This window comes from Centruroides vittatus, unplaced genomic scaffold (genome assembly GCF_030686945.1).
Source record: "Centruroides vittatus isolate TY-2023 unplaced genomic scaffold, ASM3068694v2 contig_254, whole genome shotgun sequence".
In the NCBI taxonomy this organism is placed as follows: Eukaryota; Metazoa; Arthropoda; class Arachnida; order Scorpiones; family Buthidae; genus Centruroides; species Centruroides vittatus.
This window is the reverse complement of record NW_027121609.1, coordinates 336,793-353,826: the sequence shown is the minus strand read 5'-3', so window position 1 is coordinate 353,826 and position 17,034 is coordinate 336,793. Positions and strand designations below refer to the sequence as shown.

The 17,034-nt window shown below is 34.2% G+C and overlaps 1 protein-coding gene across 1 annotated transcript in view; it reads left to right on the top strand.

Annotated features, from left to right (window-relative positions):
* Nucleotides 1-10,201, top strand: part of LOC136971444 (multiple epidermal growth factor-like domains protein 10) — a gene marked incomplete at its 5' end in the record, with an annotated part of 38,153 nt that extends 27,952 nt beyond the window's left edge. The window contains 12 exons of the mRNA XM_067265901.1: nucleotides 6,515-6,649; nucleotides 6,826-6,960; nucleotides 7,137-7,271; nucleotides 7,448-7,582; nucleotides 7,759-7,893; nucleotides 8,070-8,204; nucleotides 8,381-8,515; nucleotides 8,692-8,826; nucleotides 9,314-9,448; nucleotides 9,816-9,918; nucleotides 9,983-10,090; nucleotides 10,182-10,201. Coding sequence (XP_067122002.1) covers nucleotides 6,515-6,649; nucleotides 6,826-6,960; nucleotides 7,137-7,271; nucleotides 7,448-7,582; nucleotides 7,759-7,893; nucleotides 8,070-8,204; nucleotides 8,381-8,515; nucleotides 8,692-8,826; nucleotides 9,314-9,448; nucleotides 9,816-9,918; nucleotides 9,983-10,090; nucleotides 10,182-10,201 — 1,446 coding nt within the window. The remainder of the gene's footprint in view (nucleotides 1-6,514; nucleotides 6,650-6,825; nucleotides 6,961-7,136; nucleotides 7,272-7,447; nucleotides 7,583-7,758; nucleotides 7,894-8,069; nucleotides 8,205-8,380; nucleotides 8,516-8,691; nucleotides 8,827-9,313; nucleotides 9,449-9,815; nucleotides 9,919-9,982; nucleotides 10,091-10,181) is intronic.
* Between the last annotated feature and the right edge of the window lie 6,833 nt (nucleotides 10,202-17,034).

Here is a 17,034-nt window from a genome sequence, read left to right as displayed (position 1 = left end):
AAAACAGAATTAACATAAACGTATTAATTTTAATAATAAATGTTTTGTTTGGTATACTGGCACAATGAAGTGGCGCTTAATCAACACTGGGCGAGTTTTCCATCTTTATTTAGTTAGAGAACGGCCATGCACCTCTCACTGAATCAAGAAAGAGCTCTTAATCTGTCAACCTTCCATGGCCGTTCTCTAACTAAATAAAGATGGAAAACTCGCCTAGTGTTGATTAAGCGCCACTTCATTGTGCCAGTATACCAAACAAAACATAGACAAAACGGGTTTTAACTAAAAACGGGTTTTGACTGTAACATATATAACAGAAAGGAAGTATGGAGAGCAGTCTAAAATAACCCCTATGGGATTTTTACGTTTGTAAAACGTCATAAAGTTAGAAGTGTTTTATTGGATGTTTGTATGTGGGGGCACGATTTTTTACCTGTATTAAACCTTAATTAACTCCTATACTTCTATAATTTTTTACATTACCGAAAAATGTATTCATTTCAAACAATTTTTTTTAATCTTTCCGCTCGCAATATTAACGTATTTGTTTTCTATTTTCTGGTTAGACTGATTGTATGCTATAACATATTTCTTACAGGGTTTGTCTACTCCATTTATATATGGATCGTTTTGTTTTACTCATTTTACAAGCTTGGTAGATAGAGCACAGTACTAGAAAAAGTGTCCTACCTGGTACAGATTGGGGACTTAAAATTTCACTTCTCGGACACCAATGTTCGCCGACTTCTAGGGGGAATCGTTAATCTCGTGACAGGATGATCTAGGGTCGTTCGCGTGTGGGTGTGGCGGAGGAGACACAGATGCCAAGTATCTCACAAAAAAACCAGTGGCGTAGCGAACATAACTGGCACCCGACGCACGACTCTTTATTGGCGCCCCCTCCCCCTCCCCCTCCAGAAAACAACATGTAGTTTGTCTTGGAGACCATTTGGGTGCCCGTCTGCGAGTGGCGCCCGATGCATGATAGACTCCCTTGCACCCCTTTCGCTACGCCACTGCAAAAAACCCGTTTATTTAAACATGAAATAACTTACACTATGCACAATGTTCTTTAAACAATTGAATGTTCGGAAGTTCGAAGTGTCGAGGGTGTTATCTAACGTCGCTCCACGGGGCAGCAGCAGGTGAAAAGATTCGTCGGTTGGTGTCGGCGGCGCTCTCGATGGACACAAGTACGGGAACCTCCGTGCGTTGGCACACACGCCTTCAGGCTTTCGAAACTTCTGGGAGAGTCCTCTTTTGTGTCCTTTAAAATCTGCCTTATCAATATCCGTTTTCTCCCCTTTCGTCTACCTGATTGGTTCTACGTTCGTCTTTCCCGCTCCCTGATTGGTCTCACGTCGGTTCCTAAGCGAAAAAGACCCCTGTTCGAGTCACGAGAAAGATCCGCTTCGAAGAATCCACTTGACACCATCCGTGGACTCTGGATGGAATGTGTTGATGGAACTTTGGAACTCGCGCTCATATTTTTCCCCATTGTTGTCTATTCTGTGACATTTTATAATTTTATTCCGACATGGTGTTCCTTTTCGTCATTAACTTTTCCCCTTTTCAAAATTTCTATGTTCTAATTATTTGTATACGAGCGCCTCGTCAAAGGTCCTCTCTACTGGAGGACACTCGTTTACAATTATTAATCATTTACAATTATTCCGTTTTCAATAGCATTTTTTCTTGTCGCGGCTTCATATGACTAGCACAACTAATCCGATCTTTGATCTTTGATTTTTCGATCTTTGACTTTTGATTCTCTTTCGATCTTTGATTTTTTAACAATAGAGGTTTTTTTCTAGTTTCGTTTTAACAATTTTCTATTATAAATGTTTAATGTAAACCCGTTTTGCGACCTCACAGAAAGAATATAAATGATCTTGCACCCACCCACACTATCGCCTCCCCTGTTTGATTTATTCCTCATTTACTTAGGTGCAAATTTATAACCAATTAGCTTAGCTTTCATTGCATACAGGAACACCTCACTTAATAACCTAGTTCCGTTCTTAGGACTGGGTCGTCAAGCGAATTTGTTGATAAACAAATACCTTAATTGTTTAATTTATTCATGATAAAAAAATAATCTGAAATAACTCTCGAAAATTAGCTTTAATTGTCATCTTTTACATATTACAGTACAATCATACACATCCAAAATTTTTTCGTATTTCTGGACATTTCTAGGTTCCCGAATAGAAAAATATAAAAGTCTTCGGGGTGTCATTTTTCGACCGATTGCCATACTTTGCTTCTGTAATAAATAACAGCCGGAAAAGTAAAACAGTCATTCGGATTAATATATTAGTCATTGAATATTCTAAAGGGTGGTAATTGTTCTAGATCATCAGGGTCATCGTCGGATTTATCGTAAATATAGAGGTATAGCATAAGGTAGATGACTGTGAATGAATAGAACTTGTAGGTGGTAGGAGTTATGGGTGTAACTTTCGAGAATAATTTCATGTGATCTGCACTGTAAGTTTTCTTTTTTTTCCCTAAATTTTTCTTTAAAAAACCTCGCTCGCTACTAGATTCGCGTCTGCATGACGAACCATAACACCTAAATGAAAGATGGTTTCCGATAAAATAAATCCTCAGAGAAGACACGTTCCATACCAGTCCATCTGTGTGTTGGGTCACCATCTCTCAATAAACCATTCAAAAGTTTAGGTTTTCTAAGATGTATTTAAACAAATGCAACAAGACATACACTAAGATTTTCTCATATTCTTAGGTGTGTTTTTCTAATAAAGTATAATGTTTAAAATAAACTAAAATTAACAATTTAACTTTTTTACAGAAAATAACGAAAAACATGAAGGTTTGCATTCTTATAGTCTGTTTCTTCTGTTTTCTTTCGACCAATTCTCTATCTTATGGACCGAATGTCTGTACGACATATCAAACGTATGTATTTTTATGATTTAAATTTTAATTTTTCTTATTTAATCGTGTAATGAATGATATATGTGAGAAATAAATTTAAATTTGAATAAATGTTCGTATTTCATGAAAATGTAAAGAGAAATAAATTCCTAAAAATCGTGTTAACGGCCGGTCGAAACGGCAAATGCATTAGACCACCGCTCTGGCAGATCCTGGATCATTATCGGGTAAAATGGAAAATCCTCAGGAATTTTCCGAGTGGCCCCATCTCTAACCCGGCCTTCCCGTTCTGGGATCGGCCAAACCCACCGTAAACTTGATAACGGCCAAGTGGGTTCGGCAACGGATGGATAAATGGTATAAACACTTGTCGAGGGTTTACGCCTGACCACATCAACGAGCTGGTCTGACAGAACATCTGAATACAAACCAGTTTCTCGTACAAAGCCCTCCTGAGAGGTGATCGACCACGTGTTGTGTTTCTTTATCCAATAAATCCTAAAATTTATGATAATACGTCTTTTTAGTGACACAGAGAGGAGAGTCAAAAAACTTTTTCAACACCTTTAAACAAAAGTAATAAAATGTTTCTAAAATTTTCGGAATTATATTTGAAATTAATTAATACAACATTATAAAATTGATTTATTTTAGTAATAATAATGTTTATATCATTAGGAATTCATATCAAGAGTACCAAGGGACATGGCAGTATAGAACGACAACGACACGCTGCGGGTTTTTATGGCTTGACACGTGCTACAAAAGGGTGTAAGTTATTTAAGTGTTATCAAATCTCGTAATAATTAATATTTTAAGTGTATTAAACATTAATGTAATTGAAATAAATATTGCATAGGTCTTATTATACAAAAATACCCGTTACAAGATATTTTACTAAAAAACATTATATATGCTGTGCAGGATATGAGGAAGTTGAACACGAATGCAATCGCAAGTATTTTATTTTTGTAAAATGTCAATTTATTTGAAACGTGTATCACGTTATATTTGTTCTCTTTTCAGCAATTTGTGAAAAATCTTGCTTGCATGGGCAATGCGTCGCACCAAACACCTGTTTGTGTTCGGCTGGTTGGAAGGGCAACACTTGTAACACAAGTAAACTGTTTTATCTATAATTGTTATAAGAAATATTTCGTAAGGTATAATACTAAAGACCAATTACGTATGTCCGTACTAAAGCAAAAATAGTGTATCTTTTGCGTAAATTTGAATAATTAAACGTTTCACAGAGAGAGAAAGTGTGAGCCTATAGTCATAGTGTTATCTTTTAGCTTATATATCTCGAGAATGTGGGATCGAATCTTAGCTACGATATCCTGGAATGTTAGGAGTGATGAAAGTTTATGGTACTACAAGTGTAGATGAGGTGGCTTTCCTGTAAGTTGATGCGATGTAAACTGGCTGATAAACCTAGCTGAAGAACCTATGATTTGGAAGCCGGATGACCGAGCGGGTGGCAGCCTTCTGCTCCAGGGAGATCAATCCAAACAGGTCGAAAAAGTACAGAAATATGTCATGTCCCATAAAACCAGTCGCCCTGTTGTAAGCTTGACGTATCCAACAATAGACTTCTTCAAAATGCAATTACAAAAATTCAAACAAGTGATCCAATCACTCGACGCATATTTCATAGATCACAGCCTGATATGCCAATGAGGTTCTGGTCTTTGGACCGGTAACTGACAAGAAAAAAATCAATTATTACTCTCGGTGTTTGTAGTTAAAATCTCAAGCTGCCGTGATCTTACCGACCATTGGAATGATCTCGATGCATCCTTATGATAATATTGTCCTGAAACAAAAGCACCATTATATTACATCTTTCCTATGATGCTTAGCTTATGATATGATAACACAATATTAATAGTATTTATAATTATAGGTTGTGAAGATACTTGGGGCGTTAACTGCACCAACAAATGTTTATGTAAAAACGGAGCCAAATGCGATCCTGCTAATGGATTGTGTATTTGTACAACAGGTTAGAATTATCAATACTTCATGACAAAACAGAATAATGAAAACAATTATTTAACAATAGAAAATAAATCAGTTTTTTCTATCAGGGTGGCAAGGAACGAACTGCGATATGCCGTGTAATACAGGCTACTACGGATATCAATGTCTGCAAAAATGTCAATGTCAGAATAGAGCAAAGTGCGATCATATCAATGGATCGTGTAATTGTGAACCGGGATATACTGGAGATAAATGCGAAAGTATTTGCGAAGTAAGTACACTTGCAATTTTAAACGGCTCGTATCTACAAAACTGAGAAAAAGTAACATTTGTAGAACTGGAAATTCGGTAAAAATTGTCAAACAGAATGCAGCTGTAGACGAAACACGACACTCCATTGTGACCATGTCAATGGTAGCTGCGATTGCTCTCCCGGATACGTTGGAAGCAATTGTCAGGATCAATGCAAAGTAGGCATTCAAATTTCTTTATTTCGTTGATAGTAATTATGGTATTAAAATTTTATCTATTATTATTTACTTTACTAGGTTCTATCTTATAATAATGATGAGTTGATGATGATAATAATAATAAGCGCGGAGTCCAAACGGTTAGGAGTTGAAAGTTGAAATTTGGTACACAGTTAACAGTTAGGGTACGCCACGAGAATGCACACTAAGATTGAATTTTTCGAAATCCCCCGCGGGAAAAGGGAAATGTTTAAGGCTTATCCTAATGGACTCAGCTTCTACTGTACTATTTTAGATGCAACTTTTTAATTATAACGGCGGTTTAGTAAGGTACCACGTGGGGGTGAAAAAATGTACTCCTTGACAATCGAAGTGTTATCAATGTAAGTGTTACGAATCGGAGTGTTAACAATAAAAGTGTTAAGAGAAAGCGACGTGCAAAATTTACAGATGCGGTTTTCTGCGTTTTTACGAAAAATCGAACATACTTTTTGACCCATCTAAAAATTCTCTAATTAGTATAGAAACAGAAAAACCTAATTCTTGCATTCTGTGAAAACGGGTAAGATTGGCTCTAATGAAATAATCTTAATCTTCTCTATCGTTACTTTTTGCCCGAGCAATGCCGGACTTATCTGCTAGTATTAATATAATATATATATATGTTTTATATACATACTGATTTGTTGTTAAGTTCAATGTCACTACTGGGTGTATTTATAGAGACTTGTTAGTCTTCATCATCAACTTTTTATTCCCCTGTACGTTTCGGGCCATGGCCCCTCCTTGATCGGCATTACATCTCGGAGTGACATAAAACCGAAAATACATTTAATTCCTTCAAAGCTTTCCTTTGGCAGGGAATTAAATGTATTTTCGGTTTTACGTTACTTCGAGATGTAATGCCGATCGAGGAGGGGCCATGGCCCGAAACGTACAGGGAAATAAAAAGTTAATGATGAAGACTAACAAGTCTCTATAAATACACCCAGTAGTGACATTGAACTTAGCAAAAAAAAAAAAAAGACACGGTTTTAGATAATATAACAGTACATATTGATGTTTACATTCTTAGTCATAAATTCGGCACGAATACAAACACCCGAACATGATTATTCACTTACCAATGTGAAAATTCATACAGTAATATATTTTTCTAGGATTGGAAGTACGGTAAAAACTGTGTACAAGCATGTAACTGTAGAAGAAACAACACAGTTCAGTGTCATCATATAACTGGTGTGTGCGACTGTGCACCTGGATATTTTAGAAACAGCTGTGAAGATACTTGCGAGGTAAGACTATATTTCTCATCTGATATTCAATCTCTCTTATGTCTGTAACAATTAAAACATATTAGAATATCACAAAAGTAATCTCATTTATGCATTATGTAAAATTCCAACATGCATGTAAGACTATTGGATTGACAGTGTATTCTCTGACTAACCTTGCCATTATATCAACCTAGGATTGGAAGTACGGGAAAAATTGTGAACAGGCATGTAACTGTAGAAGAAACAACACAGTTCAGTGTCATCATATAACTGGTGTGTGCGACTGTGCACCTGGATATTTTGGAAACAGCTGTGAAGATACTTGCGAGGTAAGACTATATTTCTCATCTGATATTCAATCTCTCTTATGTCTGTAACAATTAAAACATATAAGAATATCACAAAAGTAATCTCATTTATGCATTATGTAAAATTCCAACATGCATGTAAGACTATTGGATTGACAGTGTATTCTCTGACTAACCTTGCCATTATATCAACCTAGGATTGGAAGTACGGGAAAAATTGTGAACAGGCATGTAACTGTAGAAGAAACAACACAGTTCAGTGTCATCATATAACTGGTGTGTGCGACTGTGCACCTGGATATTTTGGAAACAGCTGTGAAGATACTTGCGAGGTAAGACTATATTTCTCATCTGATATTCAATCTCTCTTATGTCTGTAACAATTAAAACATATAAGAATATCACAAAAGTAATCTCATTTATGCATTATGTAAAATTCCAACATGCATGTAAGACTATTGGATTGACAGTGTATTCTCTGACTAACCTTGCCATTATATCAACCTAGGATTGGAAGTACGGGAAAAATTGTGAACAGGCATGTAACTGTAGAAGAAACAACACAGTTCAGTGTCATCATATAACTGGTGTGTGCGACTGTGCACCTGGATATTTTGGAAACAGCTGTGAAGATACTTGCGAGGTAAGACTATATTTCTCATCTGATATTCAATCTCTCTTATGTCTGTAACAATTAAAACATATTAGAATATCACAAAAGTAATCTCATTTATGCATTATGTAAAATTCCAACATGCATGTAAGACTATTGGATTGACAGTGTATTCTCTGACTAACCTTGCCATTATATCAACCTAGGATTGGAAGTACGGGAAAAATTGTGAACAGGCATGTAACTGTAGAAGAAACAACACAGTTCAGTGTCATCATATAACTGGTGTGTGCGACTGTGCACCTGGATATTTTGGAAACAGCTGTGAAGATACTTGCGAGGTAAGACTATATTTCTCATCTGATATTCAATCTCTCTTATGTCTGTAACAATTAAAACATATAAGAATATCACAAAAGTAATCTCATTTATGCATTATGTAAAATTCCAACATGCATGTAAGACTATTGGATTGACAGTGTATTCTCTGACTAATTTTGCCATTATATCAACCTAGGATTGGAAGTACGGGAAAAATTGTGAACAGGCATGTAACTGTAGAAGAAACAACACAGTTCAGTGTCATCATATAACTGGTGTGTGCGACTGTGCACCTGGATATTTTGGAAACAGCTGTGAAGATACTTGCGAGGTAAGACTATATTTCTCATCTGATATTCAATCTCTCTTATGTCTGTAACAATTAAAACATATAAGAATATCACAAAAGTAATCTCATTTATGCATTATGTAAAATTCCAACATGCATGTAAGACTATTGGATTGACAGTGTATTCTCTGACTAACCTTGCCATTATATCAACCTAGGATTGGAAGTACGGGAAAAATTGTGAACAGGCATGTAACTGTAGAAGAAACAACACAGTTCAGTGTCATCATATAACTGGTGTGTGCGACTGTGCACCTGGATATTTTGGAAACAGCTGTGAAGATACTTGCGAGGTAAGACTATATTTCTCATCTGATATTCAATCTCTCTTATGTCTGTAACAATTAAAACATATAAGAATATCACAAAAGTAATCTCATTTATGCATTATGTAAAATTCCAACATGCATGTAAGACTATTGGATTGACAGTGTATTCTCTGACTAATTTTGCCATTATATCAACCTAGGATTGGAAGTACGGGAAAAATTGTAAACAGGCATGTAACTGTAGAAGAAACAACACAGTTCAGTGTCATCATATAACTGGTGTGTGCGACTGTGCACCTGGATATTTTGGAAACAGCTGTGAAGATACTTGCGAGGTAAGACTATATTTCTCATCTGATATTCAATCTCTCTTATGTCTGTAACAATTAAAACATATTAGAATATCACAAAAGTAATCTCATTTATGCATTATGTAAAATTCCAACATGCATGTAAGACTATTGGATTGACAGTGTATTCTCTGACTAACCTTGCCATTATATCAACCTAGGATTGGAAGTACGGGAAAAATTGTGAACTGGCATGTAACTGTAGAAGAAACAACACAGTTCAGTGTCATCATATAACTGGTGTGTGCGACTGTGCACCTGGATATTTTAGAAACAGCTGTGAAGATACTTGCGAGGTAAGACTATATTTCTCATCTGATATTCAATCTCTCTTATGTCTGTAACAATTAAAACATATTAGAATATCACAAAAGTAATCTCATTTATGCATTATGTAAAATTCCAACATGCATGTAAGACTATTGGATTGACAGTGTATTCTCTGACTAATTTTGCCATTATATCAACCTAGGATTGGAAGTACGGGAAAAATTGTGAACAGGCATGTAACTGTAGAAGAAACAACACAGTTCAGTGTCATCATATAACTGGTGTGTGCGACTGTGCACCTGGATATTTTGGAAACAGCTGTGAAGATACTTGCAAGGTAGGATTATTTTTTTCGTTGTTTATTTAAAAATATAGTTAATGTATATGTGTTTTCATACGATTCACTTTTATATTTTATATTATGAGATATAACATTAAATTGTCTAAAAATGAGAAATTTATAGCTGAAAATTTTTATAGAGAGAATACTGTTTTTTTTTTTTTGCCTGAAAATCATAATGATTATATTTTCGTTACTTTAATTTATTTTTTCGTATTGTTTGACGAGTATAGTTTTTAACAATACAATTTTCTATAATTTATATGCTGAAGCATATAATTTGAAATATTTTGAAATGTTCTCTGAAATTGCGTGGCATTCAACTTAGTACGTAAAGGAACAATCTTTTAAGTTTTAATTTCAGAATTTCGATTTCGATTGTAATCTACCGTGTAACTGTACAGTAAATAATTCGAGATATTGCGATCACTTAAACGGCCAATGTGAATGTAAGCCTGGATGGAAAGGTATAAAGAAACAATTTCAATCATTGTTACTGACTTATATATTTAACAAGTAATGTATTGATAGGTGTGCAGTGTGAAGAACCGTGTGAATCGGGATATTGGGGACAAAACTGTGAAAATTTATGTAATTGTGGAGGCAAGACATGTTTTCCTAATACTGGAGTATGTCTTGGTAAGTACTTTTTGTGTGTGTAACATATGGACATTTTATTCTAAATTAATATCGAAAGCGAATTTATATGATATTTTGTTTTTAATTTTAGAGTTGAAAGCTTCGTTTTAGAGAAAAAAATGTTTATTGTTTGCGTGAAAATCGTTATGATTACACTTTCGTTCTTTAATCTGTCTTTTGGAATGTTCGTTTTGTGCACATTGAGACGATATTTTAGTCATAGCTATCATGGGTTTGGCCAGGCTAACAATTGAAACGATCTAATATTGATACTTTTGATCTGACATATAAAAGATAAGCTTCCAAAAGTTTCTTGGAAGTGGCTTTTTTGAATTCGATCCTGGTTTGACAGAATGATAGGCTGACGCCTTAACTACCTATTCTAGATTCGAACGTTGCCAATAAGTTGTCCACATTATTTGTTCTTCGTCTAACACATGGTGGGATCTAACAACTAAGTTGGGGTCATTTTCCCGTAGAAAGTTTTTCTGGTAGGCATATTGTTCATGGGTTTCATTGGTTTACTTAATCAATTATTTGTTTTCTGTTGAAATTAAGAAGAAACTATACAGCAGGCATTTCAAAGATCCGGCCCGCGGGCCATAACTGGCCTTCGAAACAATTACTTGCAGTCCGTGACATGTATTCACTAAAGCTATTTGTTTATATTTTATTATCTTGATACAAAAAAAAATGTGATATTTTGTACGTAAACAAATAATACTTAATAAACAAAATTGTTGAACTCAGTAATTATTATTATTGTTTTTATTTTTATTTTTATTTATTTATATTTCTTAGAGTTATTTATTTTATTTAATTTATTTTTATGTTTAATTCCTTGTTTACTTTATGTTTTCTCTATTTTATCTTTTGAATTTCAAATTAAAGTACATCTTCGCAAGATCATTTATTACATAATTTTCACTATTTTGCATATAAAATGAGTGTTATCGAAATATTAGTAAATTACAGTTTATTCTTGTATTTTGAGTTTTGCTACTTTTATTTTTGAATCAGTTTACAGACTTGCTTCAGGCCTGTTTATTGGCCGAAAATGTTTGTTTTGTAATTAGAGTTATTGCTGGAAAAGTACAAATGGTGATTTTTTTAATTTATTGTCAAATCTCGGGTTATTAGAAAAGAGTTTTTTGAGTCGGATACTTTTGGGCTACTTCTTAGAAAATTTTTGGTTACAAATGCTAAAAACATCTGGCCTGCTGTCATACTCCGGAGAAAAAAAATATTCACTTGAGTAGTTTGAGTTTGACACACCTTTTTGGGTAACTTTTTACCATGAATCTAATAAGTTCGTTTAAAATACTTAAAGTAATGCCTCAGGTGTCCAAATTTAACACATTTATATAGATTAATGAGAGACTATATCAGAGCATGCAACCTCTTGCAATTACTATTGACTGTTGCAAGGAAATTATTTTTATAGCACACATAAGAGCCTTATACTATTTCATATGTTATTTCGATTGAAGAGAATATAATTTCTTATTCCGCTGAATGTTTTTTACTTTTCATCACTCAAGTTGATCTTTAACATTGCCTTTAATTGTGAAGTCTAATCATGCCTGATCTGATCATTCAGGTGGGTGCAGAACAACCTCTAACACGGCCGTCTTAAGTGGCTTTGCCGTTTAGTTACTACAGCACCGTCTTCACTTAATATGGCACACAATGTTTATCATTGCTCAAAGGATTTACAGTAATGAATTGATTGTTTACTTCTTTGTCAGATGTATTGTACTTTTTAAATTTTTAATGCCGTCAGGCATGTGATAGTCATCTCCATTTAACAAATCCTTGTGCATAAAGATAAAAATAGACTTCATAGTATTATACTTTACTAGGTTTAACGTAACGTAAAAGTAAACTCCATTTTTTGAAGATCAAGTTTCTGTATGGCGATGAATCCAAGATAAACCACGAAGATTTTTGCTGATAATGATTATGAATTAATGTATTCTTAAAGTTATTAATCAATAAGACAATGATTATTGATATTTATGAATTTCTTTAATAAGAATTCTTTACTCTATAACAGATTCTTTTCATAAAGAAGCGAGGAATCAAATCGTAATTGGTGTGTCTACTTCTGTTCTCCTAATAGTAATAATTTCTGTTTCGTTTTTATTGTATTTCTATTGCATGAAGAAGAAAAGAAAGCAATTTACAAATGCTAGGATCAAGTAAATACAATACTATTTTCTATATGATTATTGACACAAAAATTATATAATCTTCGTTGTTTTCAGGTATGAAAAGTAAGGACCAAACCGATGAGCATTATCTGACATATAAATTTGATTTAATGCATCTCAGAATTTTGTCACAAATATGGCACAATATAAACTATTGAGTTCGGCTAGCCAATCTATTAATTGGCTATAATTTTTTCTTAATGTTTGATTTTGCCTGCCCCATCATCTGTGTTGGTCACAAAATCAATGATAAACACCTATAAAAACGAACTCAAACTCTGATTACTCGAAAGAATTTGAAAACTTCAGAAAAGTACACTTCTTCGTGCTCTTTTAAGACGTATTTCTCCTTTTTATGAACAAGAGGTTTAATTATATAAAATGTTTTTGTGATATAAAATTGATATTCCAAAGAAACCAAGAAGAAAAGTAAAGATAAATCAAGTGAGGAAATTGCCTTTTCTGACCACTTCTTGCGGAAACCTTTGATGTATAGTGTAACCTCGCTTAACGAGCATAATTCGTTTCAGAAACTTACTCGTAATGCGAAACACTCATTAAGCGAGTTTCCACTGTAATGTATTACTTGTTACAAAATTAAATTTAACACGTGTATGAGCGTGTGTATTGAGTTGTGCATTACTTGCCATTTGTAACTGGAGTATAAATTGTAAACAGCAATCAAAAATGTTTTAAAAGATGTTTATTAATATTTCAATGATTTTCTATAATAAAATGTAATATATTTTTGTGTTTTTGTTATTTCTTACCAAAGAATATTAATAAAAAAGTAATCTGCTTATTTCACAATGAATTTATGAGTCATAAAAAATGCCAAGCTGCAATTTTTAGTCGTATTTTCAGTTTATTTAACTTAAAATATATGCTTTCTACCTTAAATTAGTAGTGGCTTGCCCCTGTACATCATGCTTTTCCTTTAACAATAGAACTGTACCGGTCATCTATCTAACACCTTTTAGAGGAAAACTTTTAATTAAAATAACGTGACATCTGCTGTGTATCGGAAGTTTCTGTGTAGTTAATCTGAACCTCCTTCTCCTGTGGTTTCTATAAATGGTTTCTGTTTTCGTGTTTCTAACACCCTACTCGAAATTAAGGAAAGACAGACAATTGGACGACAGCAGGAAATTTATAGCTCTACAATTTTTTCAAACTGTAGCCCAATAAACGATGTCACTTGGTTATTTATGCCTCTTTTTCTTCTTCCTCTACGGCCTTACGCCTGCTTGACGACAGGGTCGACACACATGGATTCTATTCTGAATCGCCGTTTGACGCGATCATGGGCTTGGTCTGGATGTAGTGAATGTAGAATTTTCGGTGAATGTTACCTATAGTTCCAAAATGGCAGCTTGTCTCTGATTCCAGCGAATAGAAGAAAAGAAACAGTGGGATGCACGTTCTAACCTAACCTAACCTATTCTAATAATTTTGTTGGTAAAAATTATAATAATTTATTAGAATAGGTTAGGTTATATTAGAACGTGCATCCCACTGTTTCCTTTCTTCTATTCGCTGGAATCAGAGACGAGCCGCCATTTTGGAACCATAGGTAACACTAACCGAATTTTCTATCGTTTTAATCTAGAAATAACTTTATTTTATTTTTAGAATCTACAATCTTGTTAAGATTATTATTACCGATTATATTGTTTTAATTTTCAGGCCTACTTATATATACGTAAAAAATAATTTTTCGACTCTGTTCGCCTTGTTAGTAGTGAGAATGCCTTTTTCTATACGTCGCGGATAATACGCGCGAAAATACTCATATATATTTTGTGTTTATTATCGTGGGTTATCTGTGTTTAAAAGAATAAATATACATGAAAGGAGTGGGGCGAGTTAGGCCAAAAACACACATGCGTAAAATTCAGCGTAAAATCTAGTATAAAACAGAAAACGTAAAAATTTTTCTGAAATTTTGGCTGAAAGAGAACTGAAAATAGAGTACAGCGTGTCTCTACTTTTTATGCCGTAAAATTTTTACACCAAAATTACTCCAATAAAGAGACCTCTTTTCTGTGACGTCAAAGTAGACACGTGCTTTTTATTCTAACAATGGCGGCAACGAGGGTTTTTTTTTTTTTTTTTTTTTTAACTCCTTCCGCCCTGTGGGCACTAAGAGGGCCTCTTTTAGTAGGCCCATTATGGGTTCGGCCAGGCCCACAATGGGGCGACCGGGTGGTGAGGGACGGAGCCCGACATATCCGAACGGACCACCCCCCGAAAAATTCCTGGGGATTATTTGACCCGTTCGGATTCGATCCCGGGTCCCCCAGAGCGGTAGGCTGCCACCTTTACCGCTCGGCCATCCGGCCGATGGCAACGAGGGTTAACCCTACAACTGTGACGGTCTCAAATAAACAAAAAGTAAATGAAATACAGGGGTTTATCGAATTTGTTCGACCACATCAGTGTCTTGCATAAAAACACTGTATTTAAACAACGTTTATGGATGGCTATAAGTGCAAAATTTCAAACAACAGGTAGGTCTTGTAAAATCGATATATAAGTCTATTAATTTAAATTTTCTATATTATAACAGAGGAAGTGGAGAAAAAAATGGAAGGTACAAAGGGATAGATAGCCTATATGAGAGGAAAATGTTCATAAAATTAGCACTGTTGGTGGCAGTGGTGTTTCTTATTCGGCCAGAATTTTTACGTATGTGATGTGTGTTCTGGCATAAAAGCGTAAAACAGAAACTGAACTGAAAGCTGATTTCTGATTCAGTTTTCTGCCACACAATTTTACACATGTGTGTTCTTGGCCTTACACGATAATTCTATTTTCGTTCTATCAATTTTCTTCCGGTGTTATAAGCAACCCCGGATTTTACTCCCGAAAATACGTAAATAATTGTTGTTAAGCTTATATAAAACTTTAAATCGAAAATAAAAAATCCAGCAAACAGTTGCTTGACTTTCTGTGGCAACATTTGGTGGCTCTATCTGTTATTATGTTTTATTATTACAAATTTTATATTTTTAACTATTTAATAGTTTATCCTAAATATAAGAGGTCTCGTTTAACATCGCTTTTTTTTCTCATTTCGGGCTTGAACATATTACAAGTACGACTAAAAAGACTCTCTTAAAGTAATGAAAAGAATAAAAATATCTCGTCGCTGCGTCCAGATAAGTATAGAAAATCAAATCGGAAACTTTGTTTCATCTGAACAGGAAACTTCCTGTGTCATTAGAGATAATACCAAGTTTAAGTGTGCAATAAAATTAATTATCAATATTACTATTGTGCGAAGACAAGTTGCATGCAATTGTCGCTAATTGAATTTCATTGCCCTGTTGTCAGAGATAAATAAAACTGGTGAATGAAATTTAAATATTTTTTATATCATAATGTTATTGTTTAAAAATACGAAAATTATTCCTTCCTAAATTATCCTTATGTGATTTATGGAACAATCTAAAATCCGAAATGGCAAATAACCAGTACATTTTATCCAATCTCAGTTTTCCTGCTTATTCAGCTTATATAATTAACACTGGTATGAGGAAAAGGAAGAACGAAATACAGAATACATGCGAACAAAATCGACACACGCACACACACACACACACATTAACATCCATGCTTATGGAAAAGCATTAACTTTTTATACATTTCTCGACGTTTCAAATTCTCCCAAGTTTAAAAATGTAAAAAAGGGAATTATCTTTTGAACGATCTTCATACTTTCTTACTATTATATAATATTAAATTAATAAAGGCGGTAATATTATTTGTCGCACTTGTGAAGCAACAACCAGTCACACCCTGCGTAATAAGTATGACTAAAAACGCTTCTTCAAAAGAATAAAAAGCACAAAAATACTTCCTCCCTAAGTCACTACAAAATCGAAATTTGGTCTTATCTCAACGAAAAATTCCTTTTATCGTTTAAAATAACATCACGTTTGGATTTTCCAATTACTTTTAGTTGTGCATTTGATTCTGCATTCTGTCTTGACAATTTACACTGAGAGGATTTCATTGCTCTATTGTAAGAGATAAATAGAACTTGAAGGTGAGCGAAATTTAAATATCTCTTAAAAGTACTTTTATTTTACCTTTGTATTGTCTTGTGAAATTTATGCAACAGTCTGAAATAGTAATTAATAATTTTTATTTTCTCTCACTTATCATGATATTTTATGTTCATAAAAAGTAAATCTAAGGTTACAGTTTGAATTGTTTTTATCTAGTATTTACGACATTCCTATATATTTTATTTTTTCCCATCCTGTGACCACTCTTATTATGGATTAGCCAGTCTATCAATGCTATTAAGTGACCGAATGGATAAAACCACCGAACACTGTTAACGGGCTGGCCTCTTGGTGATTCCCGACGTTTCTTCACGCTTGATGCACCTAAATAGGGGCCAGTTTAAAATATAAAGTCCTCTTGGGAAGCATCCACCCTCGGCACATCACCCATGTGTCGCGTTGCCTAGCTTACAATGGGGCGACGGGTTGGCGAGGCATGAAGCAGGTCACTCGTGAAAAATTCCTGTTTAATACAATATCTAATTATATTTATTGTCTGTTTATTGTTTACCAATATGGGCCAACGACCGTGTTGATTGAACAAGTTTTGAAATTGAATAACCACTCATTAATTATAGAAATGAGACACATTGCACTCAGATGTGATGTAACCTTTAAATAAATGCAACAAGGCATACACTAGAATTTTCTTATACAC